Raw genomic sequence first — 24053 nt, forward strand, 5'->3', positions numbered from 1 at the left:
ACATAGGCCAAAACCTGTCAGTGGGCTTTAATTTCCCTCAAACATATGCACAGGTTTTGAATAATTACTTAAGGAATTAATTATGTGAAATTAAAGTATTCCTTATGGTAAAATATATCTGGCCGATCTTAAATCAAAAGTGGAGTATTAAATTGTAGTATTGCAGCAGGTTTTTTTATGAGGGCCCTGTTCGCCTGCTTTCTGGTCCCTGCATAGGCGACACCTTGAGCAGCAGTCCAAGCAGCACTCCTATGGGCAGCATGGAGTCTCTGTCATCCCACTCCTCAGAGCAAAACACCTCCTCCAAACCCGCTTCCTCTGGAGCAGGAAGATGCCTCGGCAGGTCGGACCTCCTCCGCCAGACCCCGTCGCAGCTCTCGTACGGCCCCGGGAACGCGGCGTGCGTCAGCAGCCCCGAGTCCAGCTCCAGAGAGGAGGGAGGTCGAACAGATGGGGAGTCTGAGGACACTTTCAGCCTGTCCTCAGTCAGCACAACACCTCGACTGTCTCCCGCACCCAAAAAAGCCCCCCACTGCCGCTCTGACCTCAAGCCGGCGCTGCCGAGTCGCTCCGTTTCTCCCTCACTGAAATCACTGCCAGGATCAGACGGTAGGATAATTATCGGACGTCAGGGTTAGTGTGACAGAGCGGATCAAAAAGATGTTTACATCCACCTTACATAGCGTTCTTCTTATTGTTTGACATTCATTTTCTGAAAAAGCTAGAATAAATAGTTTATTCTTATGGAATATTTTAATGCTTTTGTTAAACTCAGAAATGTAAAAGTGTTGTTTTTTAGACATAAACTTTGTTTTTCAACTGCACATTTAAAATGTATGTGCATGGTGGGAGTTGTGAACATTTACAAATATTATTTTGTGGTATTGTTACAATAATGATAAAAGTGATGACTGCTATTTATTACTTTTTTTGGTAACTGTATGGTTGTGAATGCATGGCCCCACAAACACAGATCTTAAAAAATAAAAAAACATCCCCATTTGTACTGTGCTTGTTTAGGACACCAATCACATAAGGAAATATGATACTATATCACTAAGATGCACGCACAAACTTTGCATTTAATCAAATTTATTGATATTTATTGATCCTTTCATTGAACAAACAGTGGAGACACTAGTAAAACCAACAATCCCAACAACAGACAGTTTTTTGGGAGTTTTAAACATCATTAACTGAAAATGAGCATGACAAGAACTAATCAAAATTATCATAAGAAATTCATGATGATAAATGATAAACAATGCAATACATGTTCACTTCTGGTTGCATGAGCCCAATAATAAAATCTGTAAATGTTGTTGCACACAGTGAAACAAGTTCTGTATCAACGTAGTCTGAAAAGTCAATCATGTTTGAAAAAGCCATTGTTCGAAAAGAAGCTTAGAAAAACATGGCTTACACTTTTTAAATGCATTCCTGAACAAATACCTTAATTTTTAGAGAGATATTCTGTTCTTTGGTAATATTAGAATTTAGGTGTTTGGCTATCATTTCAAGTCTACCAAGATATTTGCACTAAGAACTAGACCAAAAATATGTTTGTGTTTTTGTAGTGTAAATTAGGTCTGTCGGGAGGAATGCCCAAAGTTATGCAGTATAAAGGTATATTCTGCAGTATAAAGGTTTATACTGATTCTGATTTGAATAGAGCTAAAAATAATCTCTTTTTTTCACAAATATGTAAACATCTGGTTTAACTACACCTCTTGACATAAACTTGGCAAGTTAAATTGCAGAATTAAATGCGTCTCATTTCCTGAGTTATTGCTCCCGGCTGCTTTATCGTCACATTTTGTGTCTTTGAGTCAATTATAATCTGTTATTGTGTGTCTCTGACTCTCAAGGCCAGCAGAGTTGTTCTGGTTCTGTCCAAAGTTTATCAACACTGGAGACCAAAGAGAGCTTAAAGCCTGGTGACCACCCCAACCTTCCACCGAAGCAAATTATCCGCCGCAGGATAGACGCGTCGGTGAACAACGGCTACCAGAGGCCAGGCTCAGTGTAATGAGATTTTTTATATATATATATATATATATATTTTATTAACAGGTTCTGTCAAAAATAGCTTTACCCATGAAATTTTATCTGTCTTTTATCTATTCCTGTGCACTGAAATGATAAACTAGCTGGAACAGTTCAGTACTTTGATCTATTTAATTGTTTTGGTTGTATATCTAGTTTCTTGGTGTTCTTCTGAGTCGGCAAGTGATTTCAAACTTTTATCTGAGCTTCAAGAGATATTCAACGGACAAAATGGTTTATCAATTAGAACACAAACAGTAATACCCTTATTTCTTAAATCAATATTATTATACTAGATGCTTATATTGTTTTGCAAAAGTCTTCATAACCCTTGAACCTTTTGACGTCTTATTACATTACAACTACAAGCTTAATTTTTATGCAGAAGGGAGTAAATGATGAAGGACTTTCAAAGGTTTTAGCAAAAAAAATCACACCAGATCAGTAAGTGTTAAAATCTTAAAAGTGTCCCCTTTACTCTGTTACCCCTAAAAAATCTGATACAATCTTTTGCCCCCAGAAGTCACTTACTTAATAAACAGTCCCTCCTTTTGATTTACTCTCAGCTGTTCTGTGAAGGTCTCAGTGTTTTTTTTAGAACATTAGTGAAGAAACAAGAAAATGAAGAAGAAGGAACACAGCAGATAAGTTGGAGATAAGTGGTGAAGAAGTTTAGATTAGGATTTATTTACAAAACAATAAAACTTCGAACATTTCTCAGAGGTCTGCTCAATCTGTTATTATGGCACAACTGAAAACTAGGACTTGAAGATATGAGCTTAATGTTTTATCATGATAGTTTGTGGTTTTCATTATGACTTCTGTAGACAGTCAGAGCCCCACAAACACAAATACTGCTCTGAAAAATAACACTCATCTGTTATCTAATAGGCTACTTCCGCACAGTTACATTAAGTAGTGCAACTGTACAGCTAAACAGCATGCAATAACTGCTGCTAATAATAGTTTTATAGATTTCCAAGAACCTGTGAAATCAACAGTGGAGATAATAACCAGAACATTAAAGGTAACAATCTAAACACACTGTCAACTTTGAGGTTTGGGAAACATCATCAATAATTTATAATTATTATGATAAATCACACATTAATACTTAGGATTAATCAGAGAAGCAATGAAGAGGCTCATGGGAATTTGACAGGAAGTGCACAGATCCACTATTCAGATGGGAGAATCTTTTCAAAGGCTGTTGTCTTTTGGAAAGATGTTGTTGAGACGGGGTAACACAGCTGAGTTCAGTGGGCTAGGTCATAGGGAAGTAGAAAATGAACTGAGACAAAATAGGAACTGAAGCCAAAAGGATAAACAGCCCTAAAAGTAAAAGAAGAGGGGTGTGCTGTGGTGGCACAGGGCGTTAGCACGCCCCACGTTTGGAGGCCCTGGTCCTCGACGCGGACGTTGCGGGTTCGACTCCCGGTCCCGACGACCTTTGCCGCATGTCTTCCCCCCTCTCCTCACCCTCCTTCCTGTCTGCCTACTGTAGAAAAAATACGAGCCACTAGCGCCGCAAAAAAAACTCTTCGGAGAAAAAAATAAAAAAAAATTTTTTTAAAAAGTAAAAGAAGAAAATTAACACAAATACACAAGGAGTGTAGCAAACATAAGGAAATGTGTAACACCTACTAGACAGTAAACTGAACAGCAAATCTAAATAGCAGGAATGAAACTAATGAGAATGGAAAAATCAGAGCAACATGAGAGGAGTAATGTAAAAAAGAAAAAAAATCAAAATGTTAGAAAAAACTATGAAACTAGACAAAAATCGACATGACTGAATCTGACTGGAAAGGAGTGAAAGGAACTGAACAGAATGTGCTAACACTTGCCTAAATAAAACAGAAAGGGAATAAACTAACCCACTTACAGGAATAATCAAGAGAAACTATTCAGAAAGGGGAACGCATGAGTAAACTATGAAAACAGACATACCAGGAAGAGCTAATATCACTAAAACTATTTTAACTCATAACAAAAATCACAAATCAAGAACCCAAAGAAGGAAGCCAGAAAGGGGCTGTAAAGGACTTGAGACTGGGATGAACTTTTTGGCAGGTCAACGATCATAAACATACATTGCAGTGGAATGCCTTACATTAAAACAAACTGCAGACCTGAATCCAACTGATACCCTGTGGCAAGAAAATTGACATTCATTCAGATTTGAATTAAGGTTAGCAATTTTGCCCCCCAAAAATATTTGGCAACAGTTTCAGTCACTAGATGCATCCCACACTATTCATATTTTTATAAAAGAAAAAATAAATCAAAATCGTATTTTTTAAATTTTCATAATTATGCACAATTTTGTGTAGCCCTGATTACAGTAAAAAAAACGTGTATTGAAGTTTAAGTTTGCTTTGTGACATAATGTAAAAAAGTTCTAGAGCTGTCATTTCGGGGCTCTGAATATTTACAGGGCAAAACGGCACCACAAATCCGCAATAACCCGGTAAGACTGGAGCACAATAGCTTTGCAGCAATTCTTTCCGCCCTCTTTCCTTCCTCCCTCTGAGTTGTCTGTCTCCTCCCTCCTTGGTTTATGAGCATTGAGAGGTTTCTAAAATCAAATGAGTGCATGTTTGGAGATTTATGTCTTCTGTGCTCTGGTGGGAGGGCTGCCTTTAATTGCATTCTGCCTGCTCTAGGGTTGATGTGACCCAGCAGCAGTCTGTGCTCGTTCTCCTGGGACAAACAGATTGTTTGACTTGTCGTGTCTGAGGAACCAGTCACACGGTCTCGAAAGTAGTCTTTCCCTGTCCAGCACCCACCCAGGCTGCCCCTTAAGCTCCGCAGATGACCTTGACTCCTACGATTGGCGTGCTCTTGGTTCATGTGCGTCTGTGTTGCGTGTTTCACCTCGATTCTGCGCCATGACGAAGCTCAGTCTGCCTAGAGGAAGGAAGCCTCCCCTTAAATGTAGTTTTTGCCTTTCGCGTCGCTCTAAACAATGCGAAATGCTGGTCAAACCAACTAAACAGATGTGATTTGGTCAAAAACAAAAATTGTCAATCTTTCTTTCATGGTTGTATCTTATTTCTATTCCTTTTTAGGGTTGCTGCCAGAGCGCTGTTTTTTGAAAATCCCTCTTCTTCACAATCTGTCCCTATAGGAAGGTAAAACATAACACAATCTACAACATGTTACTCGTTCAGATTCACTGCAATTTTATCTATTTTTTCTCAACTTTATAGAGACGCCAAGGCCATGTATTCCTGTGAGGCAGAGCACAGCAATGAGCTCAGCTTTCCTCAGGGGGCGCACTTCTCAAATGGTATGAAAACAGAAACTTTTTTTATGTCAAAAAGTGACACTCACACACAGATATATTTCAAGCATTTATTTCTGCTTATATTGATGGCTGTATGTCAGAAAATTCAAGCCAACTTTATTTAAAAGTACTTTTAAAACTACAAAACTGACCAAAGTGCTGAACAGACATCACATCAAAAACATCAACATAATAAAGCAAGCAAACACATAAAAGATATTATAAAAATAAAAGTGGAATACTTCACCAAATCAAAGAAAAAAAAAATCGTAATTTTTAATACAGAAATGTTGTGCTATGACCACATTTTGGCTTTAACAATCTGGAGAAAATTGCTGACTATACTGATCACCAGTAACCTGCAAAAGGACATTCCTAAAGTTGCTGGGAATTCACAGATTACCATTTGCAAGCACAGCCAATTAAAGTTAAGCAGAAGAAAAACACGATTTTAAAAAGTACACAGGCAATAAGCAGATTTAGGAAGCATGGACTGTGGATCCAGTGGATGGTTGCATTCCTTTTGTTAAGCCAGTCCTACACCAAATATGACTATAAGAGTTGCTAAAGAGAAAGACGATTGGACTGCACTGTAAAACTGCAAAATGTTACAAAGTATTTATTTTGTCTAGTTTCTGATGCAAATATCTTAGTACAGTTGAAACAAGACAAAACTAACTAATAAGTAACTTTTCAGCAAGATATAGGAGATTATTTTAGCTCAATAATTCCATAATATTGATTTTATTTTAAAGTCCTAGCTCTGCTGGCTGATTTTTTCACTTATAATAAGACATTTTCCCATATTATAAGTGAAAAGATCTGCTAGTGAAGCTAGGGCTGTTTTTAGTAAAAAATAGTAACTTGTAAGTCATTATTTTAAGTCAGGGGTCGGCAACCTTTTCTACTCAAAGAGCCATTTGGGACCGCCTCCCAATAAAAAGAAAGCACTTGGAGCCACAACCCATTTTGACGTCATATAGCCTATATATAACCTACGTATAGTCTATGCTATGTACAAAAATCGACACTATGTTGCGATTATGAAATCAACGAACTGCTGCAGAGAACACAAAATTTTATTTCTGCATGTAACAAAACGCATTTTACACTTTGTTGATGCTCAATTTCAAACAAAATACCCTCTGTCTATTTGGGTCTTTGTATTTAAGAAATAAAAATCGAAACTTACCAACCCGCACTGAAGGAAAAATAGAAATAGAATGCAGTCACCTGTCCTCCTCTTATTCAGGAGATAAAAATCAAAACTTATCCAAATATTATCCACCGGCACTGAACGAACCAAGCAAACCAAAAAATGCGCAGTCTGCTTCTGTGTCCCGTAGTACGGTACGGAGCCCTCTAGGGGACATGGGGAATTTTTTTCTTTTGCGTTCCCTCGCAAAACTTTTGCGTTCCCTCGCAATACTTTTGCGTTCCCTCGCAATGCTGTACTGGTCAGTTATGCAGCATAATTGAATACTGCCAGCCTTTCTTACGGTGGGCGCCGTATTTTCTGCTTTTTAATATAAGGTTATGTGAGGTTTTTCCATGAATGTTAGTATCTTTTTGTGAAATATCTGAAGTTTTATATCTTTCTTTAGGATAGAAAGGCACCACAAACCTACGATATAAACAGAAACCTTCCGTAAGTAGGAAAGAAATAAAAATACATCCTAATTTGGACTATTTCTGAGTTATTATCGCGGGTAATAAGTCATCTGACAGTTTTGATTGTGTCTCTGTTGTGTTCGTAGTCTGAATGGTTTATAGAGCTGCTTTCAGTTCCATCTTAGCCTTAACAGACATAAACATACAGTAAAAAATAAGTCGATTTTCAATCAGTGTTTTGCACCAAACAGGTTTTACTATTAACAAGTTATTATTATTAAAAACACGACAAACTAATGATGGTAAAGGGCCGCACTGGGTTAACTCAGGGAAACTCATCTGTCCGTGTATCAATCAACTCCAAACTTCTTCTTTGTTCTGTCACAATTATCGATTTATTCCTTTTTGATCATCATGCTCCAAACTTTGCAAGGACTGACCGCCCCGCTCACCACTTCCTAATCCTTCCCATTTATACCTGGTGACGTCACTCCCACGTCGACACACCTAAGTGTCAAAGCCTCCTGCTCCTGTCATATCAATAATTGCTTATTTCATTCATATGGCTCTTACAGAGCCTCAGTGAAAACTTGTTCAATTATTCAATTTTGCTGCATAACTGACCAGTACAGTTTTGCGAGGTAACGCAAAAGAAAAAAAATTCCCCATGTCCCCCAGGGGGCTCCGTACGCTTCAGCCTTTCGCATCAGCTCCGAAATGGCCTTTTTTCTCTCCTCTCCCTCGGGATATTTTTTAGCAAAGACAGAGTGTTTGTTCTTGAAATGTTTCATCAGCGGTGAAAGCAAAATGATCTGTCCACGTAGCATTAAACATTCTGCCATCTTCATAATGTTTCCTTTTCTTGGATTTATTCATGATGTATCTTCCAGGCAAGGATCAAAAAGTCAATAAATCAGTGCGCTAAAAAAATGCGGTGTGCCAGACATGTGGGGTTCGCCAGGAATGCCTGTAGCACATCAGCGGTCATGACGTATATTTTGGGTGCTAAAAATGTTCAAAACTTTTGTTTTAATGTTGCAAGTTTACCATAATCTTCAGATTTAGAAATTTATTTTAAAATGATTTTAATTTATAATTTTTTAATGATTAAATTTTAATAAAATATTATATTTCCCAAAGTCACAGGGAGCCACAACAGAAGGATGAAAGAGCCACACGTGGCTCCGGAGCCATTGGTTGCCGACCCCTGTTTTAAGTGTATTACAATATTTGTGCTAGAAACTTGACAAAAATACTTTGTAAGATTGTATAATTTTGCAGTGTATTGTTTGATGGTATAAAGTCCACCATAAAAAGTTTTGCATCTTATCCAAAAATAAAGCTCCCTGTCCATGAGAAGAGTGCACTGCAAAAACACAAAACAGCAATTTTTGTATAGTTTTCAATGCAAATATCTTTGTACATTTTAAATACGACACAACTAACTTTCAAGTAACTTTTCAGGATGACATGGGAGCTTATTTTAATTCAATACTTCTTGAATATTGGTGAAAAAGTTTTACTGGCATTTTTCACTTATAACAACATGGGACATTTCTTGTTATAATTGCAAAAATCTGCCACAATATTAAGGAATAACTTACTTAAAACAAGTTCTTATATATTTCTGCAAAGTTTCTTGTAAGATAGTTTCAAGTGTTTGAAGATATTTGCGTTAGGAACTAGTCAAAAAAAATACTTGGTAAGATTTTATGGTTTATTTGCTGTGTGGTATGGTTCATAATATGACATACTTGAGATCCGGTGTGAGATTTCCACAGTCGATGATAATTTGGCGAGACATGCTGTATGCCGTAATCATCTAAATAAATCAAAACTAAATGTTCACTTTTGGTGAACATTTAGTTCAAAAGTGAACTAAATATGCCCCAGTATACAGATATACTGTACACTGAGATATACAGCATCCCTGTATATCTCAGTGTATAGGCATACTGAGATATGCCTGCATATTAGGTAGAGGTTTGAAGAAAGGTTTCATATAACAACAACCCCACAAACTATCCATGCTGAAAATCTTAACAACCATGTTATTTTTATTACTGCTTCATGTTTTTTTTCCAATAAAGAGATGGCTTGACCCATAAGCAGAGTAGTCAGGTCACTGTAACCTAGTGATTGGCTCTGGTGCCTGTTCCCTGTTAACACAGCCAGCAGAGTCTGCAGCCAAAGGCAAAAAACGTCAACAAATGCTCTCCATCATTTACGAGCGAGCTTAATTCTTTTTATTACTCTCCACAGTAATTATCTTCCTGATGCTGATGATTTGATGCTTTGAGTTTAAATTGTAAAATACACCCCAACAGCTGACTGAAAATAGCAGACTGACCCTGCATCTTCACAGTGCTTTTCACTACATTTTGTTGTAGAACTAGTACAACTAAAATACAACAATCTGTTCTTTCTCTGAGACTTACAAGTGTTTTTTTTTCTCTCTCTCTCTCTCTGATGTCCTTTAGTCTACCCCTCCGTCGAACCAGGCTGGCTCCAAGCAACATATGAGGGCAAAACAGGTTTAATCCCAGAGAATTATGTTGTTTACCTGTAAAAGAGGCTAACCCTGCCATATTTTTATGATAGCAATGGAAAAAGAACTCTGTGCTCACTGTTAAGTTCCCAATATCTAGTTCCCCGACAGAGAATTATATACACTCATCATTTGACATAAATCTCTTATTAATTTTGGATTTGGAGTGACATATTTGAATCGTTTTTGGGGGGATTTTCCAGAGTGAAATGGTAATGCAATATAGGGAGAATTACGAGGTGTTTGGACAGGTTAAGAAAAAAGACATTTTACCTTTGCCTTTAAACTTATAAGGCAAAGTTTAGAGTGCCAAAGCACTACTTTGGAAGTATTTCCAAAATTGCTACCTGTAAAATTCAAGGCAACAGTAAAATACCTTTTTACTTAGATTGTCCCAGTTCCTCAGTATGTCCCAATAAACCTAAAGCCATTTTACTTCTTTGATTAATTTTGAAAACAAGAACTCAGTGCGCAAGTTTGTCTTTATTGTGGATTTTCTTTAATCCATACAGTCAAAGTTGTACATATTGAATATAGTTACGGCCAAAGTCCAGGAACTGAATGTTAGCACTCTTCATTCATTCCCATTTAAGCATTTAAAGAGTGAAATTTGCAGATGCTTACATTGAAAAGCCAAATGCCTTCAGGAGAAATGTCTCATGATCAGATGCAGCAAAGACTGAGCTCCTTACCTGCAATGGCAGGAACAATTGGAGGAGTTAGAGCAAGACTGGATTTATGAAAGGTCTTTTAAAGCCAAGAAAAGTCTTACATGTAACCGTCTCAATTTAAGACCTTAAAAATCCTTAAATGTGCCCAGAATTTTAATGTGAGGTTCTAAATTATATTTAGTTTAAATTGTAGCTCTTTTTTATTATACTTCTCTTTTTTGAGACATATAAGGGAGGCATTAGGCAAACATTAAGCTGTTTTAGGAGTCTTCCCAAGAATTAAATAAACACAAAAAGTTTGTATCTTTCTGGAAAAAGTTTTTTTAAATTCACCTCCAATATTTAATTTTAACTATTTTATTGTTCTAATGATAATGTTTCAGACATGTTTTTTGTTCATGACATTGAACTGCTGTTTTTTTTAAAGTTTATTTCGATTAAAAACTCAAAATTATTAAGACATTCATGCAGATGTGGCTAATCTTTTGACTATTGTTTGCCAACATTATTTGCATTTATAGCAGATATTATTGTCAAGGCTTTTGCAAACTAATGACCAATCCTATACCTCCCTTTATGAAATTTTGATGAATTTGTTTGCTCCACAGAGCAATTCAGCTTGGCATTAAAGTCTGATGTAAATCTAATACGAAATGACGGCACTGATCTCTAGTATTAGCCTACAGAATCACAGAACAATCCATTTCTCTTTTAGTTATTTTATTCTCAGAAATGTATCCTATATGAACCCATTTCACCACACTTCATCACAAATCTGTCACAAACATTTTGATTGATCAAGCTGTGATTTCAAATAAAATGATCTGTTAGAATATAGTAGAGAAAGCAACAATGGTTTTGCACCTTAATATCTCTGGACTATTGTTTACCCACTGAAACTGTTCCTGGCTGTTGCCTCGTCAGTTAAATGCTACTGTACAACACCTGCTCATGTTTTGTTTTTTTCTTTAAAATTATATTAAATATTTACTTCTTGTAACTGTCTGTTACAGAATATTGGCACATCAAATATACGTTGTATGTAAAAGTTATTTCATCAAATGTATATTGTGTGGTCAGTGGTACACTGGTGTACAAGTAATGACAACTACACAAGTGTGACATTGTTATGTGTGAAAGAAGACATTTAATACATATTTACTCTTGTCAACATTCCCACACTAAAAATCAAAAATGGTCTACAAAGTTAAATTTAGTGATACAGTTTCAGAAAAAAAGATAGAAAAAACAAAGAAAAACAATCATTTTTGCTCTTTACGTATTACAAAGTTAAAAAAAATTAAATAAAACAAACAAAAACAAAAAAGTTAAACTTTCTCTGGTTTCCCAAAATGTATTTGGGAGAATATTTGACATTTAGCTCCTGCCAGGATCAGGCTGTTCTTTTCCATTTACACTTCGAAGAATGCGAAGTGGCCTTGAACACTTAATGCTGGACTACTACTCCCTTACAGTAAATGAATTTGCCAGGGCATGTCACGGAAATGATACTCATTTCCTGAATATGTCAAAATTGGCACGCTTTTTCACACAGTTATTAGGACTTCTTGCAAACATTTAATTTATCCTAAAGAAATAGGTCAGCAAATACAGAGTGAATGATCAAACCATCTGTCCAGATACATGTGGTTTATATTTCCCTGAGGGATAAACAAGTAGAGTATTGCAAGTATTTGCCCCTCACAAATTTCTTGTGTTTTTTGCATTTTTGTCACTCATAAAAGTTTGACGTCAGATAAAGATAACGGTAAATAAAACATTTTTTTTTTAATTAAGAAAAAAAAAAAAAAACAACCTTGAGTGAAAATCAGTCCCTTACCAACTGCAAGTTGTAAAAAGACTGCCATCAAGTATCAGGACATTCTTTTTTATTGCTTTGGAGCATTATGACCCCCTTCTTTGCAGAATTGACTTAGTTTGAAAACATTCAGTGTTAGAGCAGATTATTTGTGATTTCCTTAATCAAGTTAAGCCACCAAGTCCTGAGGCAGAGAGTAGTGTGAAATTTTTATCTCCTGATCATCACACTACCACCACAGTGTTTGGCCGGTGGGGGCATTGCCTGTTTTCAAATAGGAGTATATAAGTCTTTATCTTTGTCCACTTAAAACCAATGAGATTGTTATAAAATACAGCTTTTTAATGTTTTTCCAGGTTGATCTGAAATTGCATTATTAGTTTGATAATCTGAAGCTTTTACGTCTGACAAATAAAGCAAAACAGAGGAAATCTATGAGGAGAAAATAAATTTTCGTTGCAGGAATATTGAAACTGAGATCGACATGTTGGATAGATAACCTAAACCTGTTCAACCACCAAAATCTAAATGCCGTGTTAACATGGGATTATGTGTCAAAGTTTGATTGATTAGTTAAATTTTTAATGTGAAAAAATTTGATGAAACATTTTTGACTAATGTTACTTTTTCATGAACTTCACTGGCTTGAATAAACTATAAACATTCATCATTCTTTAAATGATAAATATGATTAATTGTGCTCTGTTCTGAAAATAAAAATGGCTGTTATTTGTGCACATATGCAAGTTGTTTTATTTTTATTTTTGAGTGCAAATATTTGACAATGGGTAAGATATCTCTCCAGTTTTCTCTGCCTGCCCAATTTGAATTGGCATGTCAATAAGCTATGCAGTGGTTCTGCACAATGAAGGCAAGATTTTGTTCTATTTTCTGCAGCTTCAGTACAAAAATATCAGTATTTCAGATGTTTCTTTTTTTTAATCTAGAGTGCTGCTGCATTTGGATAAAACTGTAAAGTGGCAGAATGGAAAATGTTTGATACACAAGAATACACAATATATTTAAAGACGGATGCTTTACAGGACCTAACACAATTATTTTCACCTTGGTGGAGATGTGTAAAAATCTTTAAAATGTATCTGTTGTAGCACTAAAATCTCACACAGACTGTTTTTTTTTTGTGGAAATCTATTATTTAATTTGAGCACATTGATTAAATTAATTTTAAAAATCTTAATACATCATTTAAATGCATTAAAATGATGTGTTTTGCATCCTTTTTAAAATGATGTAGATTAAAATACATCATTTCCTTTTAAAATGATGTATTCATGTATACATTTTTAAAATATTTTTAAGATGATTATAGTGTCTGGGTTTTATTTTGTTAGCTTTGAGGCCCACCTGTGTTCCTGGGTTCTAAATATGAAATGACAAATAGGCCTATTTTTTATGGTTGCTCTCCAAAATTTGAAAGACAAGAGAACAGATAAAGTAAGGCAACTGAAGGTATTGCTTAAAGAAAATAGCAATATGACTGAACTTCTCTATAGTTTTAGTCAGAAGACTGACTAAAAATAAAAAATTATTTTTACACATCTTTACCAAAAAAAAATACTTGTGGAAGACACTGTGTTGTGTTTATGATACAGTGCCTTGCAAAACTGTTTACACCCTTTTCAGATTTCATCATGCAACAACCACAACCTTTAATACATTTTATTGTGATTTTATGTCATAGACCAACACAAAGTAGCATCTAACCGTGGCTGAAAAATAGATGGTTTGTGTTTAAGTTAATTTCATTATCAATACAGATATTCTGTTATTCAGGAAACACAGAGACTATTGGACATTCAACTCATTTTAACTAATATTCAACTCGAACAAGCTGAACAATCCATATCATTCCATCATATATCAAGCTGATGAATGAATCCACTGTGACAAAAACCACAGACTGTGGGACCAATATGTAAAAACAATTAAATTAAATTATGGCTCTTAAATTACCAACAATGCATCTGCTCTAGCCTGAACTCACAGTCCTGCAAGGACCGGAATTGCTTGCTCACTTGTCCTTAGTCAAATGTTTCAAGGAGATTTCTGCTGACTATTGTCACATTTACCTCAAACAGATGATTTCTCATAGGAATTTTGATGTTGATCTGGAAGCTGAATCTGTTTTCTGCTGCTACACTACAGACTGGAATTACAAGCCACTTCTGTCAGTTTTTTTTTTAAATTAGGGAACATTTCTCCAAGTGATCAGACGTTGACATATCCTCTGAATGAGGAGAATGAGCATGATAATTTCTTGGAAACACTAAGAAATATGTGGGCCTACATGACAGGACACCACAGAAAAATATGTAATAGGTATGCCGGGCCAATCGGTGGCACTGTAATATGTAGAACGACACAAAAAACACCAAACCAGCCATGTTTACTTGTGTCATAAAGAGAAATGGAGCTTCAACGTCACCAAAAATCATAGTTTGTGATCTCACAAGACTCTGAGTCCATGTGAACGCACAGCCTAAACAAAAATCTTTTGCAGATGCACTGAAAATCCTGTGGACAAGGCCTTAATTAGCTGTTCTTTGCACGTATACACGTCTACTACTACACGAATTGGTCAGGAGTGTGAATTGTAATCTGACAAAATGACCGATGGCCCTCAGGTTTTTCTGTCAGTTTCAAATAGTAATAAAAAAAGCAATCAAAGATGAAAAACATTTGGCTAAAGTGACCCCTACTTTAGATATTGACCTGCAGCAAAATATTATTTTATCTAAACTATAAACTTAAACATTCTGCACTGTTTCATGTTGGTTTGTTACAGAAAACCTAAATAAAATATATTCAAGTTTGTTCTTGTAACATGATTAAAAACTGAAAATTAAACAATCAAGGACATTCATGCTTTCGTAGGCACTTTACATTCATGTCAATCCATTTTTTTTTTAGCATTTTGCCTTATATTGAGGCATTTATCATAGTTTACACATTTGACTACAGCAGAATGCAGCGTCTGAAGAATTAAGCATTCTGCAGCAGTAATCCAGTCAAAGGCCACCACCATAGAGTCATGATGTTTGCATTACTGCTTCGTGTGGAACAACAGGGGTTTCACCATCCCAGCCAGAACCTTGGGAAGTTGAGAGGCGATGACTTCTGACATCATCTCTGGAAACTCCACTTTCATGCCGTCTGCCTGGATGAAGGTGCTCAGACAGAACAGGTTGACCTTCTTCACTATCTGTCAGAGAGGAGACATTTCTTTTCATTTCTGGTGCTCAATAAGTACGCACACTCTGGAGGTGTACTTTCTGAAAGAGCCTTACATCATGCATGGCGTCCATCAGTTTGGTAAGGTGGTAGAACCGCTGGGAGCTGGCCACCATGCCCTTCTCCTTCATGTGAATGGCTCTGGACAGCTCTCGTATGTAGTTTTGTCTCATTTCCTCAAATGCGGCCTGACTTTTCAGACCTTCAAGAGGCACTGAGAGCGTATAAGACAAGCAAGAAGTCAAATTTAAATGCAAATTGTAAATTGCAACCATCTGTTGTAAAAAATGCTTCAGGAAAAGGAAATATATGTGCTTGAATAACATGTTTTTGTTTGATAAGGAAAAATAACTTGACAATAGTTGCTACATTAATCTATTCAAGGTCTAATCTTGTTAAACACTCCTGTTTTTGTTCAGCTCTGCAGTAGTTGGTCTTCAAAGCTTCACATTTCTGAAATTGCAACATTGTGTAGTGGTTCTGTTCAATTTTAAGGGTCCCACCTGTGGTGAGTAATATTATAGCTTTCATGCAGAGGAATTCCTCACGGGTCACTTGTAGGTTGGCAAACTCCTGAGGAATGAACTGGATCGCCAGGCAGAGGTCATAAATTGGGGATCTCCTCATTTGCTCCCTAAAAATTAAAAAAAATATATATATATAGTTTAAAGTGCCTTTTTCAAAATTACATTGATTCTTTTTTCTCTGTTTGAACATCTTGACTTAATGCTATTCATGGAATCTGTAAAGCTTTTCAACTTTTGGTAAATTACAAACACCAACTTTTATGCGTCTTTATGCTGTTTAAAATTCTTTGTAAATAGCTCTGACTCAGTGAAACTGGATATGGGTAGAATGAAGACAAATTTTTAAATCTTCTCAGAGATTGTTGTTTTGTTTTTGATCTGGACCTCAATTTTCATAGTCCCTCTGAACCAATTTCAAATGTTTTTCTGCTTTTGCAAGGTTTTCTTCCAGAACTGCGTTGTATTTATATTTGTTGATCTTTCCAATTACTCTGGGCAGATTTCTTGTCCTTGCTGAAGAAAAGCATATGTCCACCACGATGATACCACCACTATGTTTCACCATGGCTATAGTGTGTTTCAAGTCATATGCTCTGTTGATATTCTGCCCCATATAATGTCTTTCTTAATGGCCAAAAGGTTGAATTTCTATCTTGCCATTTGGTTTGTTGTCTTCTATGTTGACAAACTTCAAACAAGATGTCTGGTGACTTTCTTTTAACTAGGGGCTTTCTTCTGGATTTTCTACCATGAAGGTCAGATATTTTGGATGCTTGACTAATATGTTTCCTATCCAGTTTCTCTCCACTGAGTAGAGGATCTCTAGCCTAGTAAAAACCATTCTATGCTTCTTCTATGTTGCCATGATGTAATGGGCCAGTTCAGCGCTAAATTGGAAATGAGCTGTGTTGTAAACAACCATCCCCTACTGCGAAGAGAGAAGTTTAGAGCCAAATAAGATGGCTGTTCATGTTAATTCAATATTTGGCAGTGTGGCCAACACGGACCAAATGACTCCATTCACTTCCTCCACTGCCATTGCCAAACAACAACCATAGACAGACTAGAATTCTAAAACAGAACAGAAAATTGGCTTCATTGTTCACAACTCCACATTTTTTCACTGTTTGGCCTGGTTAAAATTCCTCCAGAGAAATCCAGCTCAATGGGAGAAAACCCAGATGTAAAACTGAAGGTAGATGGGAATCAACCGGAATTGGGTAGGAAGACAATGGCCTGGCTAGTGGATCTCTGCAAATCTGCCATAGTTACTATCTGCCTCTTAACTGCAGCTCTGATACCCTAAATAGCCATCTGTTTTGTTGCTATGTTTCTTGGTCTTCCTGGGCTCTTTTTTTAATAATGTTCTTTGCCAAACCTCAGAGACGTTTACAGAAAAGCTATATTTACACTGCAAATAAATCATAAATTGGTGGATTTGCTAACTAGCTCACTTCTGATAGCATATTGTTTCACTGCAGTTTGTTCATATAAAATCATAAATGTCAGACTTTTTCAAGGCACTGAGATATTTACTTACTGGCTAAGAATCAGATCAGGCGCAAAGTATAAATATTCGCTGGTGACATTCTGAAAAGAGCGCCACCCAAGAGAGAACACCATCAGGTTCATCCATGAGTACTGAATTAGAGTCATCTGATCGTTGATGTGAAGATTTCGAAAACCTTAGAAAAAAAGTAGAACAAAGTCAAAAAACATTAAAATACCTAATTTTGACAACTTTTCTCCTACCTCTTAATTTGATGCAACGTGATTCATAAGTGAATCATCACTGCAGGGCATTGGTTTTCATGTTTTGTTGTTCTCTTTGAGATAAGAGTTGAACACGTCTTGTGACTAATGTGAATCACTAAAGGTTGAGACCTTTAGCAAGGCCTCCCAGAGCGATCCCTATGACAACAAAAGTGGCAACCCTTACATGCAGAGAGCTGTTACCTGGCAGGGACTTGGACCACTTGACAATCCACAGTAGCTGTTTCTCGCACAGCCTGTTGAGACTATTGAGCAGAAGATGGGGAACTTCAGGTTGTAAGTTGTCGTAACCAGAGTACACAATCTCAGGCTCAATGTTTTCCAGGATGTTAATTATTTGTTGGGAAAGCTGAAGCTCATGGATGCTTGGTACACAAGACATGGAGGTCAGGGCCTGGCCATCTCCGGACATGGCCAAATGGGACTGGAACATCAGGGACGGGGCCAAGCCTAAGGCCTTCAAGGCTCCAAAGCGTTTCAGTTTCCTGCCTGTGATACAAATATAAAGCTTTATCAAATCTAATAAGGAAGTAAAAATCACACAAATTAATTTGAAAAATTCTTGAATATTAAAAAAATAATCCAGTACAATATTAGAAAAATTATGCAGTGGTGATATTATTTGTAAACATTGTGATAATGATCTATTCTGATAATGATATTAATTGGCGTAAATCTACATGTAATCTGTCAAGTACTGATGCAGGGAGATTCCATCCTGCAGGCTGAACATTGGATTAAAATGCAAAGTTTAAACATGTGACTCTTGGAATACGTTGCATTAGAAAAAAGTACAATATTTCAAGCATTTGAAATATTCTACCTTTGTGAGATTTGTGATAATCATAATACTGTGAATACTAATATTGAGATGACTATACTTTTGACATAATGTACCATGCCTACAGTGACGAATGATGGTGGTAACATTATGATCTGGGGTTAATTTTTGTCATTAGATGACACTAGATCTTCTAGAAGATGAAAAGTGATTCAGTTTTCAGCATCATCGCCATCAGAGATGCATCAAAATCACCAAAATATTGGCTTCATCTTAAGAAAATTAGTTTTGGAACTACATCTGAAGACGTATTGGTAGGAAACCCAAAGATGGCAAGAGAGTTTGAGAACTTTGCCAGGGCAAGATGTGGAAGGCTGATGTAGTCCCAAAGACTAAACTTTGAAAATGAACCAAAAAATTGTCAAAGTTTTAAAATAATTGATCTTACTCTCAATTTTTTGAGACTCAAAATCTTGCAATTTTAACAGGGTTGTGTACACTTCTGAGTTCTAATTCAGGCATTGACATAAACCTAAAGCTTACAATAGAATTGGTCTTTTGTGAAGAATCAAGCTTGAACAAAAGATTGAGACATGGTGCTTGCTACACAAAGAAATGACTAATATGGAGGTGTGGTAGCGGTTTGATAACAAATACAATGAAATCCTACCTCCAAGCATCATTCCTGCTTGATAACACTTTCTGAGGCGACATGCAGGGCAATTTTTTCTCCGAATTTTGTCCACAATGCAATCATTTCGCCCAGCGCAGAGATAGCTGTGATGGCCTGTTGAGGGGAATGGGCACAGACAGACAGTACAACCAATTTTGACAGTGCTTGGTTTCTAAATATATAGGGAACCATGGGTGGTAAATGATGGATGAGAGGGGAGGGGGGGACAGTATTGAACGGGCTCTTGACTAACCACTCCAAACTCAGGCAGCATTCTAAAAGACCTAAGGAGGCAAATTAAATAGAGGCAAGGCTGTGAGAACAGAGTGACATGGCCATGGTGAGACATAGTGGCTCTCACTATATCTTGCACTGCAAGATAACAAAAAAAGTCCAAGATGAAGAACATGGTGTACGCTGTTCGAAGTGATACTGTTTCTAATAACCTTTAACAACTACCATAGAAGATTGCAAAGTGTTTGTGAATGACTGGGTTTTCTGTTTGAGTCAAAAATCTTAGTATCAAGTTGTTTAGACTACAAGATAATCAAATAAATAAACTTATTACTTGTAGCTATGTGTAATTAAACTACCTGGATAGCATAAAAGGAGTATAGCTCAAAGACCATTAGAGGTTAAAAAGCATCCAACAGGCCCCAAGTAAAGATATGTTGGAACATTGTTACAAAAATTTTCTTTGAAAACTTTTACTGTTGTAGCATTTCAAATTTTAAATCTTCTCAAATATGGAACATGATGAAGGCTCTTAAAGCAGTTTTCACTTACCAAAAGATGCTTGATTTATGCCGTCTGAATAGTGGTTGGGTAGCTTAAACCAAACATTGGTTCAATGATAGCGAACCAGTTTGTTGTGTTTTAGAAAAGACTAAAGGTAGCATCATCATTGGGTGAACTGCCACTTTGAATTCTTACAAGAAGTGGTAAGTGAAACGAAATGCTGTGTAATATTTAACAGTCAGTAGTTTGTATTTTTTACTCTAGTTCACATTGGAGAACAAGTTAATACAAGCATAAGCCAGTTTTAGCTAGTTAGCATAAGCTATTGCTAGTTATGCAGTTAACATTCACACTGACTGAATAATGTGCTATTCCGTTATTATTAATATGCACTATTTCATTGTTTGTAATTAAAAGGCTTATTAGACAATGTAACATTCTTGTTCGAATGTTTCTGATTCAGAACATTTTAAAAAAGAATTAAGCTAAAACAAAATCTTTTATTTTAACCCAAATATTTAGCTGGTCAGTAATCTGTTCTAAGTGTGGTGTAGCTTTATCAACATGATGTTTGTTACTTTTTTCCCATTTTGGGGTTGAAAAGCAAACCCAGTATGATAGCTCAAAACCATAACCAAAACATTTGTGTTAAAGCAACCCAGAGCAAGATTGTTTAACTGATTTAGAACTGGGTTAGTGAAACAATCCAAATTAGGCTGTTGTTTTTTTATGTGTGACTACTTAATCAAGTTGCCACTAAGTTAATGTTACATAAATTTAATAAATTTATTAAAAACTAATTGAAGAACAAATGCTTGTTATTTTTTCTAAGTATAGAGGTGAAGAAATAAAATTGGTTCACTTATCTAAAGTTTTTAGGCTATATGTAGTAACTTTATCTTGTATCTGTCCTTATTATGAATTTCAGCCTGGAACAACTTTGAGTATTTATGTTTGTAGTATGTGTTCACATAGTCAGATCAGTGTCAAACTTATGACAATAAAGAGATTTAAATAACACTCTCAAAGAACAAATTTAAACATTTCTCACAAAGTAAAATGAATTGCTAATCTTTTAATGAGGTTATTTTAGATTGCGTCATGTGCTTGGTATCATTCCAAGAGTCCTATATAGCCCAAAGCAGTTTCACTTGCTAAATATTTGAATATAGAGTATCCTTCAAAGATAATAGTGTTACCAAATGACATCACTATCATTTTGTAAATATGGTTAAAAGTAGTTCAAGAAATCTAAGAAGTAATGGTGGGAAAAACAATCTTAAAGGTAATCTGTATGGGTAAAAAGTAAACTGTGTTTAATGTTAGGAAAAGCAGTAACTAGCAGATTACTTCCTGGTTGATTTTAGTTTAAAAACATTCACATAATGATTTTTAATGAGTTACTTCCATATGTTTTTCTAAAAAAATTATATTTTTTTAAAAAAATGTGTCTTCAGCAACAGGCTGTTGCTTGTTGAGATCAGCATATTAGAGTTATAGTATCACATTAGTCTTAATTAATGTGAAAATCTCGCAGAAATACCATTTAACCACAATATCATTTCAAAATTTATAGATCATTTTGTAGTTTTTCAATGTTACTAAAAGCATTTGGTTTTCAATTTCTTAAAGGACTTTCTGAATTAAGAGAACATTCTGAAGTACTTAAACTGTGCAACATTTTACAGCCCACCGTTTTCCCCTTCAGGATAATCCCAATAAATCATGCAAGAGTGATGTCTGGAGGGATCAACATCTTAGAGAATGGAAACCAAAACAAGTAAAGTAACGCAAACTTAAATCATGCACTTAAACAGATCTGGCAGCCAGACATTTGGATTTGTTGCTCACCTTCCACTGCCCTTTTGAAAAATACTTTACAACTCCCACACGTTAGGACTCCATAGTGGCAGCCAGATGCTTCATCACCACAGATAACACACATTCTCTGAGGCTGCATCCTAGAAAATAGACCAAATAAGATTTTTGATGGAGATTTGAATATATCAAGGGCCAAAACTGCTACAAATAAGGAGTAAAATGTATATATGTGATAATTAAAAAAAGAAAATCTCAATATATACAATTGATTACAAACAATTTCAATGGCTAGATAAAGTCTGAAAATCATTGAGCATTTTATTCATTGTTAAAAGCATTCATTGTTAAAACTATTTAAGTATTTATTTCTTCATTCTCCCTGCCTTATCCTGCGAAGTCAGTAGGTGGAGCAAATATGACTAAGCAAATATGACTAAGATGATTTGCCAGCCAAGTTGCTGGGCGAATTAATCAATTAGATGTTAGTCTATTTTACTAATGATAGTTTATTTATTCAGGTTAAGTAAAATTGGAAATTATATAATGCAATGAATTAATTTCAATATTCTAATGTTTACTATTGATGTTTTATACATCAACATGTTTAAAAATATTGATATGTATTTAATGTATTCAATGTATTGTTAACTGTAAATAAAACAGATAAATACATGACTTAATAGTAGCATATTTGCTAATTCTTTAAACACATTAGTAAATATTTAAACATGAAACGAAATCAATGTGTTCATGTTTCTTCTAGAAGTACATATAAGTATTTGGTATTAATTTTATTTAACTAAGTTGAAACGTCATCGACTTGTCTGTCGGTATTTTGTATCAGTCAGTGGGCGGGACTAATATTCTTAACGGTAAGATGATTGGACATTACAGAGCAAGTTTACCAATCGAATGTTAGGGTGAGTTTGATAAGTAATTCTAAGTCAGCACAGAAATAGAAAATAAATAAATGAATATAGAAATAAATACACTTGGATTCCATATAGACCGTATTCAAAACTTAATATTTTGAATCTATCAAAAGCATATTTTAAGTTTTCCTTAACTTATGTATAAAATCATATTTGAAAAATAATTTCTGGATTGTATTTTTGACTCCAGATATGAATGAAATTTTATTTTGAATAATAAAATAATGAAATAAAGAATAAGTTTCAAAGTTGGGGGTATTCTTCCCTTTTCAGTACTTGTCACACTAAACTATTTATCACTGAATATAAAAAACAAAAACAACCAAAAGAAACAGTAACGCTACATTAGAAAATGTATTACCCTGGAAAGGTGGAGAAAGGTGAAGGGTTCCTCTGGGTCTGGATGTGGTTCTGAATCCCTTCGTAGCTGCTGGCTGGAAAGGCGTCCGTCTCGGTCATAGCTGCGGTGTGGAGCCAGTACGGAGGCTCGGAACTAGGGGTTTGGATTTGCCAACGTGAAGTGGTGTGAGGCGCGGGGGAATGGGCGGACACAGCACACCTGGAGTCGGTCCTTCCGGAGTTCCCCAGCTGCTCTGGCTTGGTCAGCTCTATAAGAAAGGTAGGAGAGCCCTCCATCCGTGGCCGGGGAATTACTTCGAGCCCCAGGTGTTGCTTGCTGTCGGTTTCGCAGCAGGTGTCGAGAGTACGAATCTCAGATGATGTGTCAAACTTCGGACAGGGGGTGTCCATAATCACAGCGGGCTCCTTTTCATCTTTAATGAACTTACAAGCCCCAGATGTGGAGGACAGGCTTAGATTTGCGGCACTTTCCGACAGAGATGCGCTGGACCTATGAAGTTTAACTAATTCTTCCCAGGGAACACAACCAGACTTTATATAGTCACTGTTGCTGTCATAAGACTGTTTTGCAGAAACTGACGCCTCAATAGAATTGCAGTCCTTATAAACCGTGCAGTCCCCACTCGAATTTAAGCCATGAATTAAAGGGTCTAGATTTCCCAAATTACGCGCGACCACTTTGACAGACCTGCTGTATCCAGCATCAGTCAAGTCGCTTACTTTCGAATCAGTTGAATCAGCGATCGACGTGGTGCTGATGGCACTCATCTTTCCGTGCATTTTGTTTTCCATGAGTTTTCCTTTCTTCCCTCTGAAGCTCGAAGAAGCGTCTTGAGTGCGCCCGCAGGCTGGATGTTACAGCGTGATAAGAAGCAACTCGGAGACCTTCCTATAATCCTCCTCCCTGCCTGTGAATTTTTCCTTTCACATGAACCAAAGGCTCTCTAAAAAGTTTCTTCCACTTGTTTGCAAGATAAAAATAAAAGTGTACTGTAAATTAGATCGCGTTTATATTCTGTTCACAAAAATGAAGCACAGTAGATTGACAAAAACAACATATCCTTTTTCTTGACGTTGGTGTCATGTCTAATGTTTCCTATATTGATCCGGTTGTCCACAGGACTTACCAAATTGGGGAAAAAGATCCAAAGGTTTGTAAAGAGTGCAGTCCTCGTACCTTAACAGGAGAACTAAAAAGTGGCATTTCTTTCA

At 36.1% G+C, this 24053-nt stretch overlaps 2 protein-coding genes across 6 annotated transcripts in view; one reads left to right on the forward strand and one right to left on the reverse strand.

The window, feature by feature from the left end:
• Positions 1–12727, forward strand: part of arhgap42 (Rho GTPase activating protein 42) — a 101339-nt gene extending 88612 nt beyond the window's left edge. For 2 of the 4 annotated variants that reach the window (XM_023351687.1, XM_023351689.1), the window contains 5 exons: positions 205–609; positions 1869–2025; positions 5118–5180; positions 5259–5338; positions 9427–12727. In XM_023351687.1, the coding sequence (XP_023207455.1) occupies positions 205–609; positions 1869–2025; positions 5118–5180; positions 5259–5338; positions 9427–9515 (794 nt within the window). In that variant the 3' untranslated portion in view covers positions 9516–12727. The remainder of the gene's footprint in view (positions 1–204; positions 610–1868; positions 2026–5117; positions 5181–5258; positions 5339–9426) is intronic. The other 2 variants (XM_023351688.1, XM_005796838.2) reach the window with 1 other exon arrangement.
• Positions 12728–13311: 584 nt separating this feature from the next.
• Positions 13312–24002, reverse strand: pgr (progesterone receptor). 2 transcript variants are annotated; one of them, XM_005796894.2, is made up of 8 exons: positions 22843–24002; positions 21580–21689; positions 18988–19104; positions 17720–18025; positions 17304–17448; positions 15740–15870; positions 15293–15450; positions 13312–15207 (listed from the first exon to the last, which is right to left on the reverse strand). In XM_005796894.2, the coding sequence occupies exons 1-8, from the start codon at positions 23631–23633 to the stop codon at positions 15049–15051; spliced, it is 1917 nt and encodes a 638-aa protein (XP_005796951.1). In that variant the 5' UTR covers positions 23634–24002; the 3' UTR covers positions 13312–15048. The 2 variants fall into 2 exon arrangements, with proteins under 2 accessions (XP_005796951.1, XP_023206583.1); XM_023350815.1 differs by lacking the exon at positions 18988–19104.
• Positions 24003–24053: the final 51 nt, after the last annotated feature.

The sequence above is a fragment of the Xiphophorus maculatus genome, chromosome 18, assembly GCF_002775205.1.
Source record: "Xiphophorus maculatus strain JP 163 A chromosome 18, X_maculatus-5.0-male, whole genome shotgun sequence".
Taxonomy (NCBI): domain Eukaryota; kingdom Metazoa; phylum Chordata; class Actinopteri; order Cyprinodontiformes; family Poeciliidae; genus Xiphophorus; species Xiphophorus maculatus.

Excerpts from the sequence above, each read along its gene's own strand:
- pgr (XM_005796894.2), bottom strand. The coding sequence starts at position 23,633 with ATGGAAAACAAAATGCACGGAAAGATGAGTGCCATCAGCACCACGTCG. Across the intron at positions 17,449-17,719 it reads GTGGTCCAAGTCCCTGCCAG|GTTTTCGAAATCTTCACATC; the intron begins GTAACAGCTCTC and ends TTTTTTTCTAAG. Across the intron at positions 15,871-17,303 it reads CCTGATCTGATTCTTAGCCA|GGAGCAAATGAGGAGATCCC; the intron begins GTAAGTAAATAT and ends TTTAATTTTTAG.